Consider the following 23,017-nt stretch of genomic DNA (forward strand, 5'->3'; position numbering starts at 1 on the left):
CCGATATTGACCAATTCAAGGTGACATCTTAGCCCGGTGGGAAGCTTAAATGTGGAAGGCTGCTCTACTCCTCTAATATTGGCTTGTGTTACCAAGCCAAGCTAACACACCTCTGCAGACTCGGAGATGGAGCCTGACGTAGCCATTTACAGGACACTGTTACTTACCACCACCCTAAAAACTCCTGCTGATATGCACCCGGGCACAAATCAATGGCCTCTGATGAATAATACATTAGTCTGCTCAGAGTGGAGTTGGTGAGGATCAGTGTCAAAGGTTTCTTTCTCTCTTTTTCTCTCTCTGCCATTGTCCAGGCACAAAGCTGCAGGAAGCGAGGCAAGTAGCGTGCTGTCATGTTGGAGCAGGTCCAGAGTTGGAGTCACAGCGGAGACGGCCCAAAAACAAAAGAGGAAGAGCGGGAGACCAGGAAACACTCCAACGGATCTGGGCTTTCATCTGCCTGCCTGGACCAAATGTAGACTGAATACATTCGGAGGCGCTGACTACATACTTCGACTTTCAAGGGTTCAAGGGGTTAAAAAGGTCAGGGTGTCATTTGGGGAGTTGTCTTTTGTAATGTTTTTCTTGACTTCTTTAAGTCTACAGTTTCCCTCAAAAACGGCTAATGTGCATCACACAGCTACAGGAAATATTAAAAATTAATAAAATAAAAGCTATAGCAGGCAGAGATAACAGTAAAACGGTCAGTAATACAGCATTCCCACAATATTCCCACATTTAATACGCTGCTGAAATCCGAGCACTCGTTGCGAGAGTCTGTGAACAGCACTTCTTTAACTCTGCTGTGCTTTGGTACTCACTGTACTGGGCTAAGTGACAAACTCTTTGCGAGAGGGCTAATCAGTCATTGCTTCCCGCACAAGGTTCATTAGTTTTAGTCATTTGAATTTGAGTCAGATTAAAAAAATGCCAGGCGGCCAAACAAGCCGTGCAACACCCATTACTACGACCAGATTTCAACACTGGCTTTACTGGGGGTCTGCAGCGGTGAGTGAAGTGCAGGAACTGCAGAGTCTTGCGATCTCACACAGAAGCTGATCTGACCAGCTCGCAAGATCAGCTTATGTCATTTTTGGGCAAATTTGGGCTAAGAAAAAAAATCAGCTGCTGCCGATACACAGCCGATCAATCCTTCAATCTCTAGGGCAGCATATAGAACTCTATTCTAAGAAGGATATGCAGTGATTCTGCTTTGGTTGCCTGATAGCAGATACCAGGCCTCAGGATGGTGGCTACTCTTATTTTGGCTACACTGTGCACTTTTGTCCGTATTTATATGACCACTATCCTGGGCTGGTATATTTGACATAATGGAACATTACAATTATTATAGTTCTGTTTGTCACCCTCCTTTTAGACACCCTTGTTTCTTTGCAGGCTTTGCGAGACTGAAAGTTAGGCTTCTGATGTTCTGTTTGTAGTGTATTTTTACTGCATACATTTGTAAACTATCACCAGTTTGGCAACATTTTGGTTTTACAGCCTAACGACCATGAAAAACTACTGCATAGTGTTACTTGCTTTCTGTACAGAATAAAATTTATATTATTAATTATTAAGCAATATTAAAAAGCTGGAAATTGTATAGTAATCCTATTACAAACCGGGAAAGATGTAAGCTATAGTATAACTCACATATGGGACTTACAACTAATCCATCCTTGGTTGTGATCCAGATTCACAGTTTGGACTAGTGGGACCAGTGCCAAAGAGGCTTTGAGTATCGGGGGGGGGCTCAAACTTTAAGGTCTAAGGTAAGCCACCAAGACACGGCAGACTGAAATTACATGAAAAATGCAAAATGCCTATTAAAACCGGGATTAATTACAGTAATGATTTTTTTATTTATATATTTTTTATTATATTTCAATTTACATTTTAGAATTTGCATCATTGCTGAAGCTTAATAGATGACGGTGTACCATACAGGCTGTACATTTATTTACCAAGATCCGACTGGTGACCAGTCCAAGTCCAGTGACAGTGTTTGTTAGCACTATTACCCTACCATGTCCCGTTCTTAACAAGGGCAGCACATGTCGCATATCGAGCATGATGGACTGAATCTGGGGTAAGTGATAAACATCATTCATTAGATTTTTACTATTTCTTTACCAGTCCGACACAGTTGTGAGGCAACTGTGAGACGATAGAATAACTAGAATAGAATTACTAGAATAACAATGCGCTTGAGATCGGATCGAGAGGAAGAAACCTTGATGAGGAACCCATCCTCCTCAGGTCTTAGCCTTTTAGCTTCAGTAAAAAATGTAAAACAAATAAATAAATAAATAAAACAAGTAAAATCGGGACACCAAACATGTCTTAGCTGATTGTGTGCATCTAGGGAAAGGGGGACTTTGCCAAACTGCTCCTTTTCAGAGCATAGGGGCGAGCCGGTTTGCTCACATGAGAAACAAAGGCAAGTCGCTGCTGCGCTCCCGCAGCACGAGGGAGGGAGGAGAGGAGCGCGGGGAGTGTGAGACAGTGCGTGAAAGAGTGTGAAGAGCTGCTCCCTTCCAAACACCTGCTTCTCTGCTGTGACTCATCAGATCTCATTAAAGCCCAGACAGGCCACCAGACTCTGTGCTTTCCGCAGACTTCTGTCATGCGAGCACGCTCAGAACGAAACCCTCACCGACAAGGGGATGGGGGGGGGGGGTTGTGGTGGCAGCAACTGAAGCACTTCGGCGCTGCTTGAGAAAATAAAACGAAAGCTTTGGATGAATCCTTTGAGCCGAGAGGTTGGGTTTTCTCTTGGGAGGAGGGAGGACTTTGTGCTTACTCATGTTCAGAACTTCAGAACTTTACCTCTAGCTGCTCCGGCGCTTACTGCTTCATTTAATGCCAACCACCAGCTTTAGCCCCGGATTATCTGAGCACTGAATATTTGAACAATTTCCTTTCTCCAACACATCTACTGTCTGCTCATTATCGCCTGCTAAACAGCTGAGGAGCTTAATGAGGTGTGCCGAGCACAGAAAAGCAGGAGTACTGCAGGAGTGAGATTCAAGGGTCTGTTTAAGTGGGTCAAAACATGCAGCTATTGTTTAGATTGTAACCCTAAAAACTCTAAAAAAATTTCCTGTACTTGTGTATCTTTAGCAGCGCCACTGACTTTCCCATATCCAGATCACGTGACCACCACCTACCGATGGCAAAAACACAGAGGTACGCCTGTATTTCAGAAACGGGTGTGCTCATACACACTGATAACATTAGCATTTCATCTGTTTTGGGTCCTCAGAACTGGGCCACCCCTTTACGAGTCAGCTCAGGTAGAGCAGAAAGGGGACCGGGTCGCGGGGACGAATTTGTGGGTCAAAGGCTAGGTCCTCACTGGATTGGGGAGAAATTTGGGCCACTCTACCTCTTATGTTTAGGGTTCATGCTCCTAAACAGACACGCATGCTCAAAAAGGCAGTTTGTGTTGCTGTAAAAAGGGCTTGTTCCACAACACATCTATGTCAAATATGAAGAACAAGTTAAGATTAAGTTCTACTGGTTTAGAAAATGTCTCTACATGTCCACATGTTTGTGGACACCCAATCTAATGAATGCATTCAGCTACTTTAAGTTGGTGGGCTAGGAAGGGTGTAAAGTTTCCCAGCATTGAGCTGTTGAGCATATTGAACTGTGCTCTCTGGGGTGATGGTGTTCCAGCCAATACTTTTGGAAGGAGTTAGGGAAGAGGTGGGGTGGTGTTCATCCAACACCCTGACCTCACTAATGTTCTCATCACTGAATGCAATCAAACCCTTACAGAAATGCTCCAAAATCTCATACAAAGCCTTTGCTGGACAGTAGAGACGGTTACTCCAACCAAAGCAGGATACAGTCTCTCTCTTTAATTCCCTTTTTATTTTTTTGGAAGAAACAATGAATGAGCAGGTGTCCCAATACTTTTGTCCATGCAACGTGTCTACAGGCTTATTTTGTTTGTTTTGTAAGAAAGAGCAGATATTCCATTCACAGACACACACTTCGGATAAAGTCCACTGTCTGTCTGCATCCCATGTTATGAAAACAGGCCTCTGGACTGTATGTGTGTGTGTGTGTGTGCATATATGTGTGTGTGTGTGTGTACTGCATCAACAGCGCCTCTGTTTGGACTGCAAACACAGTCATGTTATCTTCTACCATGTCAGCGGCTGGCGAGCTCCTTTGGCTTTGTGTGGAAGTGGCGTGAGAGCTCCGAGAGTGACCTGCTCATGCGTGACCGTAAACTGCTGAGCACAACCTCTGGCCTGGTCCACTCATTTCAGAGCGCCCAGCCAGGCGGTCGAGATTTAGCGTTATATCGCATGAACGGCTGACGGCTAGTCTCCACTTCTGCCATGTCTGCACTTCTCCGAACTCCCCACGCCCACCCCCCCCACGCCCCCCTGCACTGTAGTCGGCACACCGTGGCTCAGGCAGAACAATGCATATTGCAAAACACAACACTGTTCCCAAAGGAATGTGTCCTGGGCTGGCTATGCTGCAGAATATCTATGTGCTGTGTAAACACTCCCCAAAGCATTTCCTTAGCTTATCTAACCGTCGGGAGACCAGCCGGCTGTGTGAAACATATCTGTGTTTAATTAAGTGATAGCGGTTAGACAGACAGTTGATTGGACATCGTTGGATAATATAATATATCTTAAATGTTATTTCTTTCTGTAGCACAAATTCCACATATCCATATATTTCAATAACCAAACATCCTTCTACACACAGATCAGCCATAACATTAACACCTCCTGCCTAATGAGCATGACTGAGTAGGTATTACTGGGTAGGCTCTTGTGCTGCCACAACAGATCTGACCATTCGAGGCACGGACTCCACGAGACCTCTGAAGGCGTCCTGTGATGTCTGGCGTCGTGCAAGTTGTGAGGTGGGACCTCCATGGGTCGCGTCAATGGGCTTTAGTTACCTACGATGGTATACCGGTTGCACTGCCTGATGTTTTGGAGGTGTTCTGATCCAGTTGTCTAGCCACCACAATTCGGGCCTTGTCAAAGTGGAGAAGACGCCACTGTAGATGAAGATGTTTCTCACTACACCCGTATTACACAGTGGTGCTAATCTTATGGCTGGTTGGGGTAATTGTAATGCGCTACGAGAAGTGCTGGGAGCTTGACGGACTTGACAATCAGATGAAATTGTGAGTAAGTACCTCAGCGAACAGAGAGGCAACAAATGAGGCATTACAGCCTTGTTAGATTAGTCCCAACGTTCCCAAAGTAGGGCACCCCAGTGACTGGAGATGTAATAAAAATAATAATACAACGTATACAGAGTTACCGCAGCAACAGCCCCCCAGCAACAGTGCAAACTCATTTACTGGTGGTTTAAAAAATAAATAAATAATTGCAAACCATAGCAAGGCTGTTTTGCTGCATGCCTAGCTGAACATGCTCACTGCAGTAGGCTGATAATCATGGCTACAAAAAGCTGCCTGTGGCACGCTATATATATTCAAACACATTCAGAACAAAACCTCAGGCTCTGCACGTCACGACAAAACAGCTTAGCCTAATTGTGGGCGAGCTGAAGCTAAGTGTGTAGCTAGGTAAAGACCACAGAATGGTAAAGTTTGAGCGTCATTCAAAATCCTGTCCTTTATTACTCGAATAATTCATAACAGATGACCGTATACTGCTAGGACAGGACAAATAAGGCCTGCGGCTTAAGAGGGACCGTCATAAAAAAGTATACCAGATATAGCGTCAAAAAAAGTACAAGCTGCTATTATTTGTAATCGGGATTGGGGCAGATCCAGGCATATTTGAATGAATAGGATATCCACTATTCACTCACTGCAGTGAGGAACGGTCAGCGGAAGCCCAAACCTAATGTAATATACACCAATCAGCCATAACATTAGCCGATTGATTATGATTATCTTAGTCTACAGTGGTGTCTGCCAAGGGTTGGGGTATATTAGACAGCAAGTGAACAGTCAGTTCTTGAAGGTGATAAATGGACAAGCATATAGATTTGAACCAATTTGACAAGGGTCAAACTGTGATGCCTACACAACTAGGTCAGAGCATCTCCAAAACATCAGGAAGGATAAGTGCTCCAAGAGAGGGCAACCAGTGAACCGGCGACAGGGTCTTGGGCACCTAAGGCTCAGTGATGTGATCCATGCAGGTCTTACCTCACAACTTACAGGACTTATATTTTTTAGACGGGTCCCAATGGTAGAGCAACGGGAAAAAACTGTCCCAAGCAAGAGAACCTTACTTGAGTGTGGATTGAGGAACTTTGGGAATCACTGAACTCCACTACTAATCAAATAAAAGTGAGAGCTTAATCAATAGCAGAAAGGATCATTAATAGCAGCTCTACATATCTGAACCAAGCAGAGTACACAGCTCTGCCCTGGGGCCGGCTATGTGAGTAATGTAGACCCAACACCTGGATGCGGTGCACCTGGAGACCCACATTTAAAACAAACAGCAATGTCATCCAGCCATACTTCCATAATTCCCTCACCTCCATAAGCAGAACTAATCCTCTGGGAGTTTCACTGGTCGGTGGGAGAGGGGGGGGCGGGTCTGTTTGGAACGTGGTGACGAAGGCCTGCCATTTGAGAGCAGCACCATGCACAAGTATGACAACGGATGCTGTCAATATTCCCCTAAGAGACTCCACTTCCCCCAACACCGGCAGCACTCTACAGTCTTGCTAATCAAACCTGCGGTGTCCGCCTCAAGCCGCGAGTCCCTGATGCACTCCACTACAAAGCCATCTCATCAGGTATTACCCAGAAGTCGGAGCTGCACAGTAGCGCAGATGATAAGCTCCCTCCGTTGAGCAGCAGAGCCATCTGTAATTGGGAAACGCTGGAGGTGCTGACATACGATGACGCCTCATACTGGTGTTGATTGCAAGGCACCACCAGCAGGCCTCAGGCAGCATACATGCGAAGACATGCAAAGACAATAGGTGCTCCACTTCTGCCAGTCTTTCCCTCTCTGCTTGTCATCCTCGGACTGCCTCTGCAGCAAATCTCGATATTCCTGATATACAGACAGGAGAGCCAAGGCTGACTTGAGACTGCAAAGCTCCTGCTGGTGCTCACGGACTGATGTTAGACAAGGCCGATAGTCAGCACGCTATCTCCAATGTAGCAATGTTAGACGAGATTAGCTGATGTGATGCTGGAGGGATACTAAGCACTATCGGCAGAAGCAAATCGCTCAAATTTCAGGAACAAGTTGAACAGTCAAGGCAGCAGTAAGGAAAGTAGACCGTAGAAACCGTGGCTGGCCTGACCTTTAGCCGGCCTACACCAGCTCACAACCCTCAATCTGGCTTTCCAGCAGAATCTACACTCCCACAATGATAAGAGCGACTCCCACTCTCTCAGTGAGCGGCAGTCTGCACTCCCGCTGTGAAAGTGTAACTACGTCACTACGTCACGACCTGAGAGCAGTTTTTCCCTCCAGTTTACCTCCACCAGAGCGGTCACTAGCTGTACAACACAGGCCAGTATTTCTGCAGGTCAACTATGTATTACTAAGACAATTAACACATGCATTAAAACCATTAAAAACACATTACAAATCTATTCTATTAAAAAATATATTTAAAAACAACATAATAACAACAACAACAAAAACCCTGATAACAATACTGACTGCTGTATCTATATACCAACAGTCACAAGCAGTGTTCAACACATGCTGGTCCTAAATCAGCACAAAGCCATGATGCTCTCAACTCATACAAACAAGCTCTGTGTTATCTAATCTAGTTCATTCAGTATAGAGGCGCCAGAACACAACTTAACCCATTATCTGCCAAACCCAATATAGTCCCGCACTTTGTTTCCTCCTTGAGTTCCAGCAACAGCGGATTAACTGTGCTTTTTATGGACAGCAGTGTAAGAGACGTAGTACAGCACGGCAAACATGACCCTACCCTTCCCCTAATGCGTATGGATAGAGAGGGTGCAAAGGTCACTGGTGTTTTAACAATTCACATTTCCAGCTGAATGCAAGGATATGGTTAGATTAAGCCCACATAGATTAAGAGACAGGGTCCTAATTAAGGACATTTCTATGTCCCTTACAGAGGTGTCTTGCTCAAGTAGACATTTTGGTTATCTATACATTACTGGAGTAATTATTTCTCAGCCAGCTTTTTTGATTGTGGTTGGATAACATATACCATTCTGACCCCCTATTGGTTTGTAAGCGATCCATCACACCTGCACATGTCAGACACTCCAGCAAGGACACTGCAGACCTATGTAGCCTGGTATGAAGATGTTTGTGGCAGAGACTCAAGAGAACGAGAGTGACCACCTTTACATTCCAATAGAGGTTTGACTTTTCGCACCATTACAATACTTAAAGGCATCTACTCATCATATTTTCCCCTCCAAGAAACACATGTTAATGCTCAGTAATGCACATAGGTGCTCCTTTAATATATGTGATAACAGGTAGCCTATTGCATCCCAACATTTTTCAAAATTAACATTTTAATAGAACATTATAGACATTATGGCTTTTAGAAAAATGTGTTTTCGGGGAGGTGGGGTAGTGCACTATAGGCCCCTGTGGCGCGACCTAAGCTTTTGACCTTTGTTTTCCTTCCATTACTTTTACTTTTATATTTTAAGTAGTTTTGAAACCAGTACTTTTACACTTTTACTTGAGTAAAAAGCTTAAGTTGATACTTCAACTTCTATAGAAGTCTTTTCAAACCCTAGTATCTACACTACACTCTCATACTTTTGACACCTTTGGTCCCTTATTAGAATTTCTAAAAACTACATGTGTCACCTTTGTCTTTGTGGTGTCTTGCTGTGCAGTGGAGATGTGTCTGGTTGTTAAGGTGAAGCTCACTGTCATTAAACAAAGTCTTTAAAGGTTATTGAGATGACTGCTATAAAACATTGGCCGTGTTCTGTGGCAGACCATGCAACGTCATTTGTGTTTATGTGCACTGCTGTGAAATCATAGGACTAAAGATTTACAGACGATAAGCCTGCAGTTCAAGAAAATGACAACCTTCTGTTCATCTATTAGCACCACTCACTTGTAGTTAGATGTGCATCATCTCATGCTGCTCTCATATCCGTGTCGTTTGAGACATGCATTACAGCAGCACGCACACTGCCAGACGTCCTGCCAAAACTTCGGAAAATTACGGTATTTCTGGCCTAGGCTGTGGTCTAGGCACTAAATAAGGACATCACAAGACCAAAGAATTGAACTTCCATCCATTATTCCTTCCCGATCTGTGGTGCCGACAATGGTAGAGCACACACCTGCCCCTACAAATAAAGTCACCGTCCAAATACTTATGGACCTTATAGACAATATTTACTAATGTTAGAAATGTTTATAGCATCTACAGATTCTTGTACTTGGCTTCATTTTCACAGTTTAGCCAAGTGAATTCTGCCCATCATCTTCTGTGTATCTGTTCCACGTCATTCTGTCGAATTCCCTGCCAGACCACCAGAACGCAACCAGAGGAAACGCTGCTCGAGGTTGCGGAGTGACACGTCCTGATATTTCAGAGTCTGATAACCAAGCTAGCGGTTGTAAAGGTTATTTGTAGAGCATAATGAACGGCTGCGTGGTGCTATCTTAGGCCACTCTTAAACGCCCGTTCAGACAGCTTCGAGGAGCCCCTTCCAGCACAGGCCAATTCGTCTCGCTGAGGTAGATAGCACTCCAGATTTATACCAAAGCTCCTTGGCCTCTCCGGCGCTGGCCCAAACCAGATAGTCCTCGTCCAAAACTGATAATGAAGCCTTTACGACCCAATGAAATCAAATCAATCAAGCTCTCACCCAGAAACCACTCAGGCCTGCCCTGCTCTATTCCAATGGAACACACCAAATCCCACCAAATGAAGCGGCCTTTCAATTACATCTTACTTTCCTCACCAGGACATAGAGTTCACCATTCAACGAAAGCTGTCATCTTGGCTTTGCTCTTAAGCAGAAATTCAGACCGTTGGTTTAGCTCCAGAAAGCCTTTTAGCAACAGTGATTAGACGCTTAATACGATTTCCAAGGATTTCTGCCCTTTGTTTGTCTGGAAAGCTTAAAGCGCTGCCATCGGTTATGGAAACGCTACAGGAATATAAATGGCCACGCACCGTGGCACACAAGTAGACCAGTAAAATTCAAATGCCTGTGTGGAGCGAAAGCCCTGGTTGCAAATGACTTTTAGTGTCCACGGGCTGTTCATTTGCCTAATCAAATGAGCTTTTTGTGCTCCTCCAGAGATCCCACAGCCTCGTATGAGTCAGTGGAAGGGAACGAGGGCCAGAGAGGAGGAAAAGACTAACGACATGACAGCACTTCTGGGAACCCCATTAGCCGAGTAAATAAGGGATTCACACACATGTACACAGAGGGTGTGTCCTTCCACAGCTGCCCTTCAGTAAGGAGCGCAACTGTCATGGCTGAACAGTGCAGGCAATGTTCCTGAAAAAGCCCAGCTCAGCAGAGTGTGCCCCCCACTGTCTTTGTTGTACTACGACCCCCTTTCCAGCTGAAACAAACAGCGCCGTCACGTCATCACAGAGCCAACACTGCATGCGTTGGGCAGTCAAGCACCAGCCAGTACTGTGCAGGACTGTTCTTTTTCATTTCTCTGGCAACCAAATGTTGGCTAAATCACCCCCCCCCCCTTAAACAACTAGGAAAAAAAGAGCCCAATATTCAACACTCTGGACTACAGAGCGGCTATGCTCACTATCAGTATCGGCCCAAATTTGCGATCGGCCAACAATTTAGCCAATCCTGAGAGCTAGTCAGATCAAATGATCCAGATTTTGAGAGTCCCTTAGCTCTGCGTGGGGTCACTGGCTACAGAAACCTGTTGAGCCAGTGCTGAAGTCCATTCAGAGTGCTGAATGTCGACCGTATCTGACTATGAGTACCATGCCTGGTGGGTGAAGCAGGCGGAGTCCATCACTCAGTCCAGTACAGGGAGTATCAGAATACACCAGTTTGAGCTCCACAGTGCACAGTGACTCTCACAGTCGTTATTGGAGTTCGACATGCTACTAAGTCTGGGAGACAGCAAACAGCTTTGGTAGCAACCTGCCACCATTACCAGCATGCTTCATTCAGTCAGATGGTCATGTGGTCCGTTCCAAAAAGTAAAGGATATTTCATCTTGAGTGACCAAGCACGGAACATTACAGAAGCCCTTCACGCTGATGCACTACTAAAATTGCCTGGAAAGGTTAATGTGGCATCCAGCTTTGCCCTCAACTAGTTTTGGCAATTGGCTGCAATAGCAACAATGTTGGGTTTCACCTCTGCCAAGAACATAAAGCTGAGGCTGCAGTGGGTTCAGCCCTACACCCCAAACTGGACACCTGAAGACTGAACACCAGTGTTGCCTGGTCCGAGGACTCTCCAGTTCTGCTGAGGCCAGTCCAGGCTGGTAGTGTAGGTGGTGTAACGGTGTGGGGAATGTTTTCTTGGCTCGTCAAAAACACTTTAAGCCTGTTAATACCAATCAATCATTGTTTGAATGCCACAGACTGTTTTGAGTATTGTTGCTGAGCATGTGCATCCCTTTAGGACCATAATTTACCCATCTTCTAATGACTACTTCCAGCATGATAACGCACCATGTCACAAAGCAATAAAGTGACTGACTATGACTATGTGTTTCTCAAGGGCCTTCCCAGAAACCATATCTGAATCCCATAGAAGAGCTGTGGAGACATTGGTTGGTTGGTTTGTTCTAGGTCACGCTGAGTGTGAGAAATATTGGTTCTGGTAGGATCAAACTGATTTTCATCCAGTTTCTGTGAGATGCAAACTACACAGCACCACTAGCATAAAAAGTATGCTTTTTATTTTTTTAATGATGCGCCATATTTGAAGGTCTGTGGCAAGTGTAGCTCTCACATTCCATGTTCTCAGATCTTCACAAGTTTCATTAACACATGGCTCAAGCACACCTCAGTCTGTCCCTACAGAGTGTCACCACACTACACACAGCTCACAAATATCATAGTGGGTGTGACGTTGCTAAATACAGGCTCCAGGACTCCAGCATAATTAGAAGCCTTGTCATCACAATAGGGTTTCAAGGCCTGAATGTGTGTGTGTGTGTGTGTGTGTGTGTGTGTGTGTGTGTGTGTGTGTGTGTGTGAGCAGACAGCCAAAGTACTGGTGCACTCTCTTCCTCTACACACTCCATTCATCCTATAATGAACAGATGGGGGCAGAAGAAACTCCGCTCCACAAATCAGGAGTCCGGACCACGCTTGTCTTTCACTCACAACACACACACACACAATTACACACCTGTCAGCCCAAAGTCGCTATTATTCAAACCAACCATATTCTACCACGCCACGCCCATGTCCAGACCGTCCACACGAAATGACATTCCCACGAGAATCATCTGCTCTCAAGATTTGGACTGAGAGAGAGGTGTAAATGGAGGACAGTGATGACCACTCACCTAGACCAGAGGTGTAAATGGACTTGACGGACTTCTTCATTTTGTACAGCACGCTGCGGTCCACATCCAGGGCCTACAGAGAGAGACAAAGACACAGAAGGAGACAAACCATTAAGACACTAAACAAACTAAAACTGCACTCTTGTAAAGTACACTACATGTCCAAATGTTTGTGGACACATCTTGCAATGATTTAAGCATTCAGCTACTTTAGGTTGCACCCATTGCTGACACAGGTATGCAAATGCACCCACACACATACACACACCATGCCTAAAACCAGGTGTGGGCTAGAGTGTGGGATATAAAGCCCCCCAGCATTGAGCTGTGGAGCAGTGGAACTATGTTCTCTGGAATGATGATCCATCCAGTACCTTTGTGAGGAGTTGAAGAGTTGGAGATGAGGTGGGGTCATGATCATCCAACAGCCTGACCTCACTAACACTCATTTGGCTGAATGCAATCAAATCCTCACAGCAGTGCTCCAAATCTTAGTGGAAAGCCTTCCCTGGACAGTGAAGCCAGGTACGCCAACAAAAGAAACAATGATTGAGCAGGTGTCCCAATACTTTTGTCCATTTAGTGCATCTCAAATGGACTTGCTTATAGTACAAATGTACAATGCTGTAAAATATGATGAGGACACACTTTTTGAATGTAATTTCCAGTCAGAATGGACTCATGTCTCATGTCTGAGGAGAATGGATATGATGGCTGTGCACTTGCATAAGGAAAGAGGAAGGCCAAACTTTCTCAAACTGGAGCTCAAAAATTGATCTGTCCCCATCTGATAAACGGCTCTCGATACAGTCATCTTTAAGAGAGAGAGAGGAGAAAACTCAAGCTCCACTTTCTGTTCAGATCTTAAAAATATCCACAGGTGTTTTTTGTCCATCCTCGACTGTGAGAAGACGACTCAACACTGCGGGTCTGAAAGGATGTGGAGCTGATCAAGCAGCTCCCACTGAGGAAAGCAAACAGCCCGAAAAGAATACTTGACCCAATCAAACTGCTGAAGCTGCTGATGTTCGCAAAACTCTCATTTAGTGACCATCCCAGAGTCCAGACCTCAAAATCACTTCAGTTTTTGTTTTTTTACTGGCCAATCAAGAAATGCTTACATTAATAAGACACATACATAACATAATTCATACACCCAGTCCCGCATCTAGACTTCGGAAGCAGCATGCTTATTTAATATTATGGTATTTCATAGAAATTCAGTCAATCAGCATCATAAACATCCCGATTCCCAGCAGAAACCTGAAATTCATCTGTATTCTCCTCCATTGTGCCGTTTGCCTAATGCTAATTCAATACACCGAACAGTGTTTTGCGCTCAGTGTGAGAGCACAAGCACACACACACACACACACAGACACTGCAGGGCTCCTGGCGTTGCCTCTGCAGTGAGAGTTCATCTGAGCAGGCCTGCCTGCTTCCTCTCCCCTGTGGAGCTGGGATTGTTGCAGCATATTTTTAGGACTCTGTTGAATAATGAATTACCTGGAGACAGTGGGGAAACATCCCTACCATTACACACACACAGAGAGACACATCCCTACCTACCAGCATGCCATCACTGCACTAGACATGATCTGGCTGAACACTAAGGCAGAGCGACAGAGAAGGAGAACGAGACATGGACTATGACAGACGGAGAGAGGAGGTTCTAAATAGCAGAACAGGCCTGTTTGGCTCTTTGGAGTCGACCTGTGCGATCAGGTCAGTGGTTGGCGGTTAAGCAAATGATTGAGCAGGTGTCCCAATACTTTTGTCCATATAGTGCATCTCAAATAGACTTGCTTAATTGTTTTGGTTTGGTTTTTGTAGAGATGATATGACCTTCTGTTATCTCTTATATGGTGAGGCCGCACTTATTCGTGTCATTTCTTGAGGACGATAAGACGACTGTGCACTTGTATAGGGAAGAGGAAGGCTGAACTTGATAAACCTGGAGCTCAAAAAATGGAATAAACAGCTCTCGATACGTTCATCTATGAGAGAGAGGAGAAAACTCAAGCTCCAGTTTTAGAAAGAGGATGTTCTAAATAGCGGGCCGGGCCTGTTTGTCATAAATGTAGATTGATGGCCGAGTCTGTAGGGTGTGTGCGATCAGGTCAGTGGTTATGAGCATTAATGGTGTGTGGTGTGTTTATACAGAGATCACGCAGAAACAGCAGAGAAGTTTGATGAAGTAGCATGATTTGGACAACATGCGGTCGTGGTTGTGATGCCCAGTCACTGGGAGACTGCGACAGTCCAAAAGAGCATAACTGACCTCACTCTATTTGAATGAGTACATGGATCTCCCTCTCCTCAATCACTGCTAGCAGATGTATAAGAACTGGCAGTTCGAGCTCTTTGCAACTCCCAGCCCTGGCAGCACTGTGTGATGTGAGGAGTGGTTGGCTAGCGAGTGGGTGAGAATTGGCAGTGGTACCTTCTCGGTGGTCACAGGGTGTCGGTAGGTTCTTAAAAAGTCATGTCTCTAAAGCCTAATGACACTGCTAGTTGTGCTACACCACCCCCCTGTAACCCCCCTAACCTACCATTACCTAGACCACACCACACACACTCCTCCAAACCTTGTGCTCTCACATTAGCCCCCCACACCAGTGGCAAATCTAAAACCACCCCAAATCCAGCTTTTATTGCAAAGGTGATATTCCTTCCTCAACCAATTCACCCGGCGGCTTAGCGTCCGAGACGCAGTGAGCTCTTCATTTTCCTCAGCGTTTCGTTTCAGGAGAGTGGGCAAGAACGGACAATGCCCTCCTTCACGCTCAGCAGCAAGGCCGTGGCTAATCCAAAGAGGCTAGCACAGCACAAAGGGGGCTTTCTGAGAAAACAAGGGGGCTATAAATAACAGCCTCAAGATGAGAGAAAAGATATCGCGTATAGAAATTCCTCACAGAGGACAGAGAAATGGAGCCTATGCTTCTCGTACATTCTTGTTTGCATTTTGGGAGGGCATGGAAGAGAAACTGCAGGGATTTAGATATTCAGTCCTGAACTGCTGAACCTTCATGAAGTGGTCATGAAGTGGTCACAGTGGGGCTGAGCTTGACCCCAGATCACAGAGAGGATGTGTAATCCTGGCCAGTAGGCTTTGAATATTATCTTGCTTCTTGCTTGGCCATGGAGTCATACATTACATACGGTTACATATGGACAAAAGTACTGGGACACCTACATAAACTTTTATGAAATTCCATTCTAAATCCATGGGTATTAATATGGAGTTGAACCCAGAGAGCATAACTGGCCTCACGCTCTTTAGGCCAGTAGGCTACACCTCCTTTTCTTCATAACTAAGTGCAATGCTAGTCTGTTAGCTGCTATAACAAATTTGGCAGTTTGCAGGACCCCTACAGGTGCTTACAGCTGTCCAGTGATGTTGCAGTAGTCTTTGGCTGGCTTCATGTGACTTGGAGGAAGCTGGCAGGTTTGTTTGAGCCCTCTAAACCTTCGAGCTTCAAGTACGGCTCAGCTCGACCCACCATCCTTTAAGATCTACGGAAGACAAGCATCCACACTGTTTTCTGTTCTGGCCATCCCGAAGTGGTGGAGCAAACTTCCCCCAGAGATGTTCTAACTGGTGGGGTTGAACTGGAAATGACTAAACTAGGGGGAAACTGGCAAACAACTTATGTTTTATTGCTATTCAAAATTCAGTACTTCTTCAATACTGTAATTATGCAAATATTAAATTCCCCAACTTTCCATACTATCCTTTTGTCCATCTAAACAAGCTAGCAACAGAAGGTCATTGCATTTTGCTTGCACTTGAAACTTTGGTATTTAATTTCTAAGTAATGTAAAATAAGCTGTTATAAAATCTAATTGACATTTCCCTTAATTCAATAAACATTTGGTGCTCAGACCAGCTCCAGAACCCAAAGGAGATACCACCAGCCCCACAACCCCCACAACCCAAAGTAAGCCCATGAGCTTAACCACCCAAAGTAAGCCCACCAGCCCCACGTCCCAAAGGCGAGTCTATGGGCTCCACCACCCAAGGCGAGTCTATGGGCTCCACCACCCAAGGCGAGTCAACTGATTATCTGCACGTTTTTTTTTTCACTGCTGGTGCATTTTGTCTACATGACGAAATATTGCGATAAATATTGCATATATCGTAAAAAAAAAAAAGGCTTTAAATATAGTGATATACATTTTTTCCATATTGCCCAGCTCTATATTAGGCTACCATTTGGAGATATGATAAGATATGAGATCAAATACTTTCTACACCAAACACTAAACCCATTACATTTTTACCATCAGAAATATAAAGGCAGTATTTTGCAATTTTAAAAACTGAAACTTGTGTAAACACTTTGCAAAGTCACAGCCATTTTGCTGATCCTATAAAAGTAGGTTATGCCCATTATTCTCTGTTTTTATAAAGCACACCCCACACACACACACACAAAGATATTTTAAGCCTGACCAAGAAAGAGTGGGAAAATGAAAATCTCCTGTACGAAGCAAAGCAGCTAATTAAAGTTGCAGCACAATTATCCACAGAGCTAGGCTCTCGCTATAAACACGAAAGAAAACATCTGTCATTCAGTTCCACCAATTTCAAAACTGAAAGTTCCATCCTCTCAGTTACAGGCTTCAGGGCTTTATAGCTCATAGATCTTACAGCATAATGCATAATCACACTCAATGTAAGTGCTCGAGGACAGCTTTAATAGACTGATTACTGAACCCATCTCTTTGTAATCTGAAACTGTATCCATCAGCCCCCATTTAGTATCACCTTAGACCTCAGCGCTCGGTGCATTTGGACACTTGAAGAGACATCCGATCCCCTGTTCTTCATCTCTTGGCTAGGTTAGGCACTTAGCCTCAGACATGCTGAAAGCTTTATCAACACATATGAGATGATGGATGATGAGAAGAAGCTTCGCCAGCAGGTCTACCAGCTCCACATCCCAAAACAAGTCCAATGGTTCCACAACCCAAGGCATATCCATCAACTCCACACCACTAGGCAAAACCACCAACTCCACATTCAAGAGAAAGTCTTCCAGGTCTACAAACCAAGATAGGTTCACCAGTGTTAAAACCAAAAGTAAGTCCACCAGCTCCGCAACCCGGGGCGAGACCACCAGCTCTGCAACCCGAGGCGAGACCACCAGCTCCGCAACCCGAGGCGAGACCACCTACTCCAGAACCCAAAGGCAATACCTCCAGTTCCTGAACCCAAGGCGATATCACCAGCCCCACAACCCCCACAAACACAAAGTAAGCCCATGAGCTTGACCACCCAAAGTAAGCCCACCAGCCCTACATCCCAAAGGCAAGTCTATGGGCTCCAACACCCAAAGTAAGTCCACCAGCCCCATGTCCCAAAGGCGAGTCTATGGGCCCCACAACCCAAGGCGAGTCCAGGGGCTTCAAAACCCAAGGTAGGTCTAGGGGCTCCACCACCCAAGGCAAGTTTAGGGGCTCCACCACCAAAACTAGTTTAGGGGCTCCACCACCCAAGGCGAGTCTAGGGGCTCCACCACCCAAGGCGAGTCCAGGGGCTCCAACAACCCAAGGCGAGTCCAGGGGCTCCAACAACCCAAGGCGAGTCCAGGGGCTCCAACAACCCAAGGCGAGTCCAGGGGCTCCACCACCCTAGGCGAGTCCAGAGGCTCCACCACCCAAGGCGAGTCCAGAGGCTCCACCACCCTAGGCGAGTCCAGAGGCTCCACCACCCTAGGCGAGTCTACGGGCTCCACCACCCAAGGCGAGTCCAGGGGCTCCAACAACCCAAGGCGAGTCCAGGGGCTCCAACAACCCAAGGCGAGTCTACAAGGAATCTGAATGTATTCCTTCCGATCTTCTCCAGCAAACCAACTTTACTGATAAAAGCGGACACTTACTATGTTATCTCTTTCCTACAAATCACAGAGATGCTGAAGAACCCGCACAACATCAGCTGCCAGTATCTGCATCAACACCTCCCCTTTAGCTCTCATCCAGTGCTGAAATACCTCTACATGGGTGGCTGAGGTCCATCTATTGAAGTGATGTTATGACAACACTGTCGTTTTAAGAAGCTGCATTCCTTCTTATTTGTCTGTCATCATGTCTCAATTGTGCATTGCGGGGTATTTTGGGGGCAGCACTTGAGGCTGGGTTGAATGTTCATTTAAACATCAAAAGAAACTAAGCGGGTATAGGTTACGTCTGTGACGACTGAACGCTGAGCTTCTACATGCTCCTCGGCATATAAAACAGTCTTCAAAAGGAACCACAAAAGGCCGTCTTGGGCACTCCCAATCCCCCCATGTGTTGTGATCATGGTGAAACTGATCTTGACAAGCTCCTGTAAGACCGCAGGTGGGCTGTTCAACAAAGCTAAAGTGCCTTTGGGGTCCCTGCGGCATGTTCTTAGCATGGTAAAACCCACTAGAAACATACCAGACGCATGCTCTCAAATCTGCTGACGTCTAGGCACAGATAAAGTCCAGAACCAGCTACCGCAGCTTCCCCCTCAGCGAGATTAAGCAGACAGAGACATGATTAATATCTGCTAAGTGTGTTGGGTGAAGTAATATCCATTAAGTATGCTGGGTGAGGTCAAAAAATGGACAGAAGCCAGACAGTAACCTGAATTAAGTGGAACTGAGCTCATCCCTTTCTCTCATTTTCCTTTCTCTCTTTTTCTCTCCTTGGTTGGTCTTCTAGCACTGTTCTCACTAAAATCTAACTTTGCTGCATGTAGTATTCAGCTCATTTTAGCTGAGTTACAAAATTATGGCAGTATGCCATCAACTCCCTAGGGTCTTTAAACTCCAATCATGGCCATAAATGATGAAGAATAAATTATAAATTTGAAGGAAACACTATTTGCATTAAACGTTTATTTTGTATTTTGCTATTTAATACCTGAGGACAGCCACAATAAACCAAAAACACTGAACAAACAAATGTGCTGAAATAAAACCAAATTTTATAATATTTATGACAAAACAAGTGTAAGGGGATTGGATTGGAAGTTACCGTTTTTAGTTAACATAAGAAAATTACTTGTTCTTAAAGCAACCATATGGAAAAATGGCATTTCTGGGCTCCTATTCCTTTCTGGGCACTATTTCTGAGTAAATAGTGAAGCACTTTTCTGAGACGCTCTGGATAAGAACATATGCTAAATGCCGTAAATGTAAATGTAAATTTGTGCATATCTGAGTCACTGCTGAGAACACATTTTTCTGGACAAGCTGAGAGATACAGAACGGTCACTGAAATTGTAAGAAGAATGTGAACTGACGTGGCAGAGTAATATTGCAGGATTCAACAGAAATATGACTCTGGTTATGCAACATTACGCAGTTCTCGCGACCATTGTCCTGCCCATTTCTCCAAAGCGGGCAGGACATCTATTCTCCCTATTACAGGTCAGTGTAGCATCACAATGATTTTACAGCTATTTTGCAGTTATTTTAGGGTTAAAATGATACATAGTATTGCTTTAAGCTGTGGAAACACTATATATATATATATATATATATATATATATATATATATATATATATATATATATGATTTTATATATATATAAAATTGACTTGAAATGGGCTTGACTAGGGTCTATAGTCCAATTTAACCAGACTAAAAATAACAGGTGTAAAAAATAACATCCTGACATTTCATTGAGATCATCTGAAGGTTTAGAACCTGAAATTTTGACATTTTCTCAAGACTGTTGAAGCTGTAGGTAATAATGGTATAATGGCATGCTTCTGTTATCATGTTGTACCCAAGGACTTCCCCACACATCTCAATCTACAAACTTATCTGTTACCCCACCCCACCCCCACCAGCGAAGAACAAGGAAAAGGCCATTTGGTGTAAAAACAACGGCCTCTCTGATAGCACCATTAGCCTACCATGCCCTAGACCTGGTCTTGCTGGTTAGAAGTTTTGCAAAAGCCAGACATCCCTCATGCCTTCGGTCAGCACACCAAACACTGCAGTTTTCAGTGTAACTCTGGCAATCGTTTGATTAGAAGAAGCCAGCTTTGGTTAAGCGGCTGGTCAGAGAAGAGCGAGTAAATGAATAGCCCTGGCCGTATGACGTCAGGCGCCATCTGCGCTGTTCCAGTCGGAAGAGGACAGCATCACAGAGGTTGCCAGGCCTTCACCGGGGGTCACTGTGTCACTCTATACCCCCATGGCCACTGGCGGATAATTCACGCTTCTACAGCCAATCATGATTTACTGCAGCAGGGACTGCTGGGGGGCTTGCACCAAGGGGTATGGAGAACTTCCACCTAGCAGATGTTAGCACATGTCAATGTAGACAAACAACGTCTGATCTACTCGGCAGAGAGAAAACAGCCAATTAGCCCCCATAAATCCGGAGGGGTTAGTATGTGGGCAGGGCCACACTCCAACTTTTTCCACTCAAAACTGCATCATTTATCTGCGTACGATCAATTCAAAACAATAGTTTTTGGGAAGTTACAAAACGAATACATTAGCATAAGTTTACTCATTCAGTCCAGAGCAGTTCAGCTCAGCTCACTCACACACCCAGTCACAAAGGGGCTCTGTTATTCCTCAGGCAGCGTTTGGTGCTTCGTATCAGTGACACTGCGTGGACTTTCTGGAATTTTAGCTTTACTCTGGCCCTTGTTTGATGAGAAGAAGCCAGCGTTGGTGGAGCAGCTGGTCAGAGAGGAGCGAGCGAATGAATAGCCCTGGCCATATGACATATATGGAAGCTAAAATCGGGTTTTTTAGCCATTGGTTACTTTTGCAAGATCACAAATCAGCCCAGATTAGTTCAGTTTGGCCCAATCATGTTAAAATTATAAGACTTACTCACTCACAAGATCATCCACAAGGGGGCTCTGTTATAAATTGAGCAGCTTTTGGTGCTTTGTATTAGTGACACTGCGAGGATTCGTTTTGGAATAAGGCGCAATGCACAACAGCCAATCAGAACAGAGGCTTTGTACAAAAATCATATTTATTTACATAAATTAGCGCTAGAAAGTTAGAAAGTCATTTTAAATTAATCATCATTATTTCCATGTGATGTTGATTCACTTATACTTTATAATAGCTAGTGGACACAACAGTCCAAGAGAAATGGATTATAATGGTCCTTCAAACAGACATCTGTTTACATCTGTCTCCGAACAGAGCAGCCAAATAGGCCTTATTTTTAGATTTTATGAATAAATTCCTCAGAGACAGCAAACTGCTTATCCAGAGCCACCACACACACACACACACACACACACACACACACACACACACACACACACACAGCAAAACACATCCTGCCTGTACGTATGCCAACATACAACCTCCACTTCTGGTCACCAACCCTGGTCAAACGACTCAACCACAACTAGCCATCAGCACAAAAAATGACTGACCAAAGCAAGTCCCACATCTGCTGTCTGGCGCTTACTAAGCCAGAGTTGCCCCCCCACGCAGAATTAACACACTTGCCCTATTTTGCACATTTTTGCACCACAGACAGTCCTGCGGATTTGGAATCTCTTTTCAATGGTGGTGACCATGACACCTAAAATAGCGTCGCTGGAATATACTCAGGAACTGGGTTCGGTTGCAGGCATCATTATAAAATATGATGAATAATGAATAATAATGCTATGAATAAAAATAAATAATTAACTTCTGGAGATATTTCCAAATCTATATCGATTCCGACGCAACATCTGAGCAACAACGCTTCTTGACGGTCTTGACCTGCAGATGCAGATATGAGTATTAGAACTACAGGTCTAAAGCATCAGGGTACCAGTAAAGGGCTGACTGGGTCAGGCCTCAAACTTGAGGGTCATGGCTTAAGGTTTGGCCTTCACTTTCATGACCGTGCAGTATTCTCTGATGTAGATACATAAAAATGTATCAAATTTAGAAGAAGTTGGATAAACAGAACCTTGGGTTTCCCTTCTCTAATTAACGAAGGAAGAGGGCTCCTCAGGACAGAAGGGCTGGAAGGGCCTTTGCACTTCTGGGATCAGAGATGACCCCGCCTCCATTGTTTGCAGATCCGCAACTATTTGATGACGGCACGTCTAGCGTGGGACGGCCCATCCCCCTCCTCCGATCTCTTACATTAGGCAGTGAAAACAAAGCAGTTGTGCTGGCCAGGCATATTTCAGATACTCTTCCTTCCCCCTCACATGCACTGGATCCCAGTATGAGCTCCAACACCAGCAGCACCACCACCACCACCACTCCCTTTGAACCTGTGGAAAGGGGTTTGGATGGGGGGGGGGGGGGGATTGGGGTGCTTGGGAGGGTGTCTTACATTACACGTGCCATGATGATGCATGCTACTGCTCCACTTTCATCCCCTATACGAGTTGCGGTAGCCACCTCCTTTCCCCACCTTCAGGGCAAAACCGCAAAGCAGGCTGAACACGATGTTGAACCACAGCCAAGAATGTCTGTCTAGAAATGTTATTACGCATTTCACTGCGGGGAGAGGGAGAGAGAGAGCTGATTAACATCTGAGGTTCAATGAGGCGCCAGATGTTTTGCCAGGGCAAATA

At 44.9% G+C, this 23,017-nt stretch overlaps 1 protein-coding gene across 3 annotated transcripts in view; it reads right to left on the minus strand.

Annotated features, from left to right (window-relative positions):
* asap2a (ArfGAP with SH3 domain, ankyrin repeat and PH domain 2a) overlaps nt 1–23,017 on the minus strand; it is an 86,752-nt gene that overhangs the window by 44,997 nt on the left and 18,738 nt on the right. For all 3 annotated transcript variants that reach the window (XR_011980528.1, XM_072689649.1, XM_072689648.1), the window contains exon 2: nt 12,474–12,546. Coding sequence is in view for 2 of the 3 variants with exons in the window: in XM_072689649.1 (XP_072545750.1) it covers nt 12,474–12,546 (73 nt within the window). In the remaining variant the exon portion in view is untranslated. The remainder of the gene's footprint in view (nt 1–12,473; nt 12,547–23,017) is intronic.

The sequence above is a fragment of the Salminus brasiliensis genome, chromosome 10 (genome assembly GCF_030463535.1).
Source record: "Salminus brasiliensis chromosome 10, fSalBra1.hap2, whole genome shotgun sequence".
Classification (NCBI taxonomy): domain Eukaryota; kingdom Metazoa; phylum Chordata; class Actinopteri; order Characiformes; family Bryconidae; genus Salminus; species Salminus brasiliensis.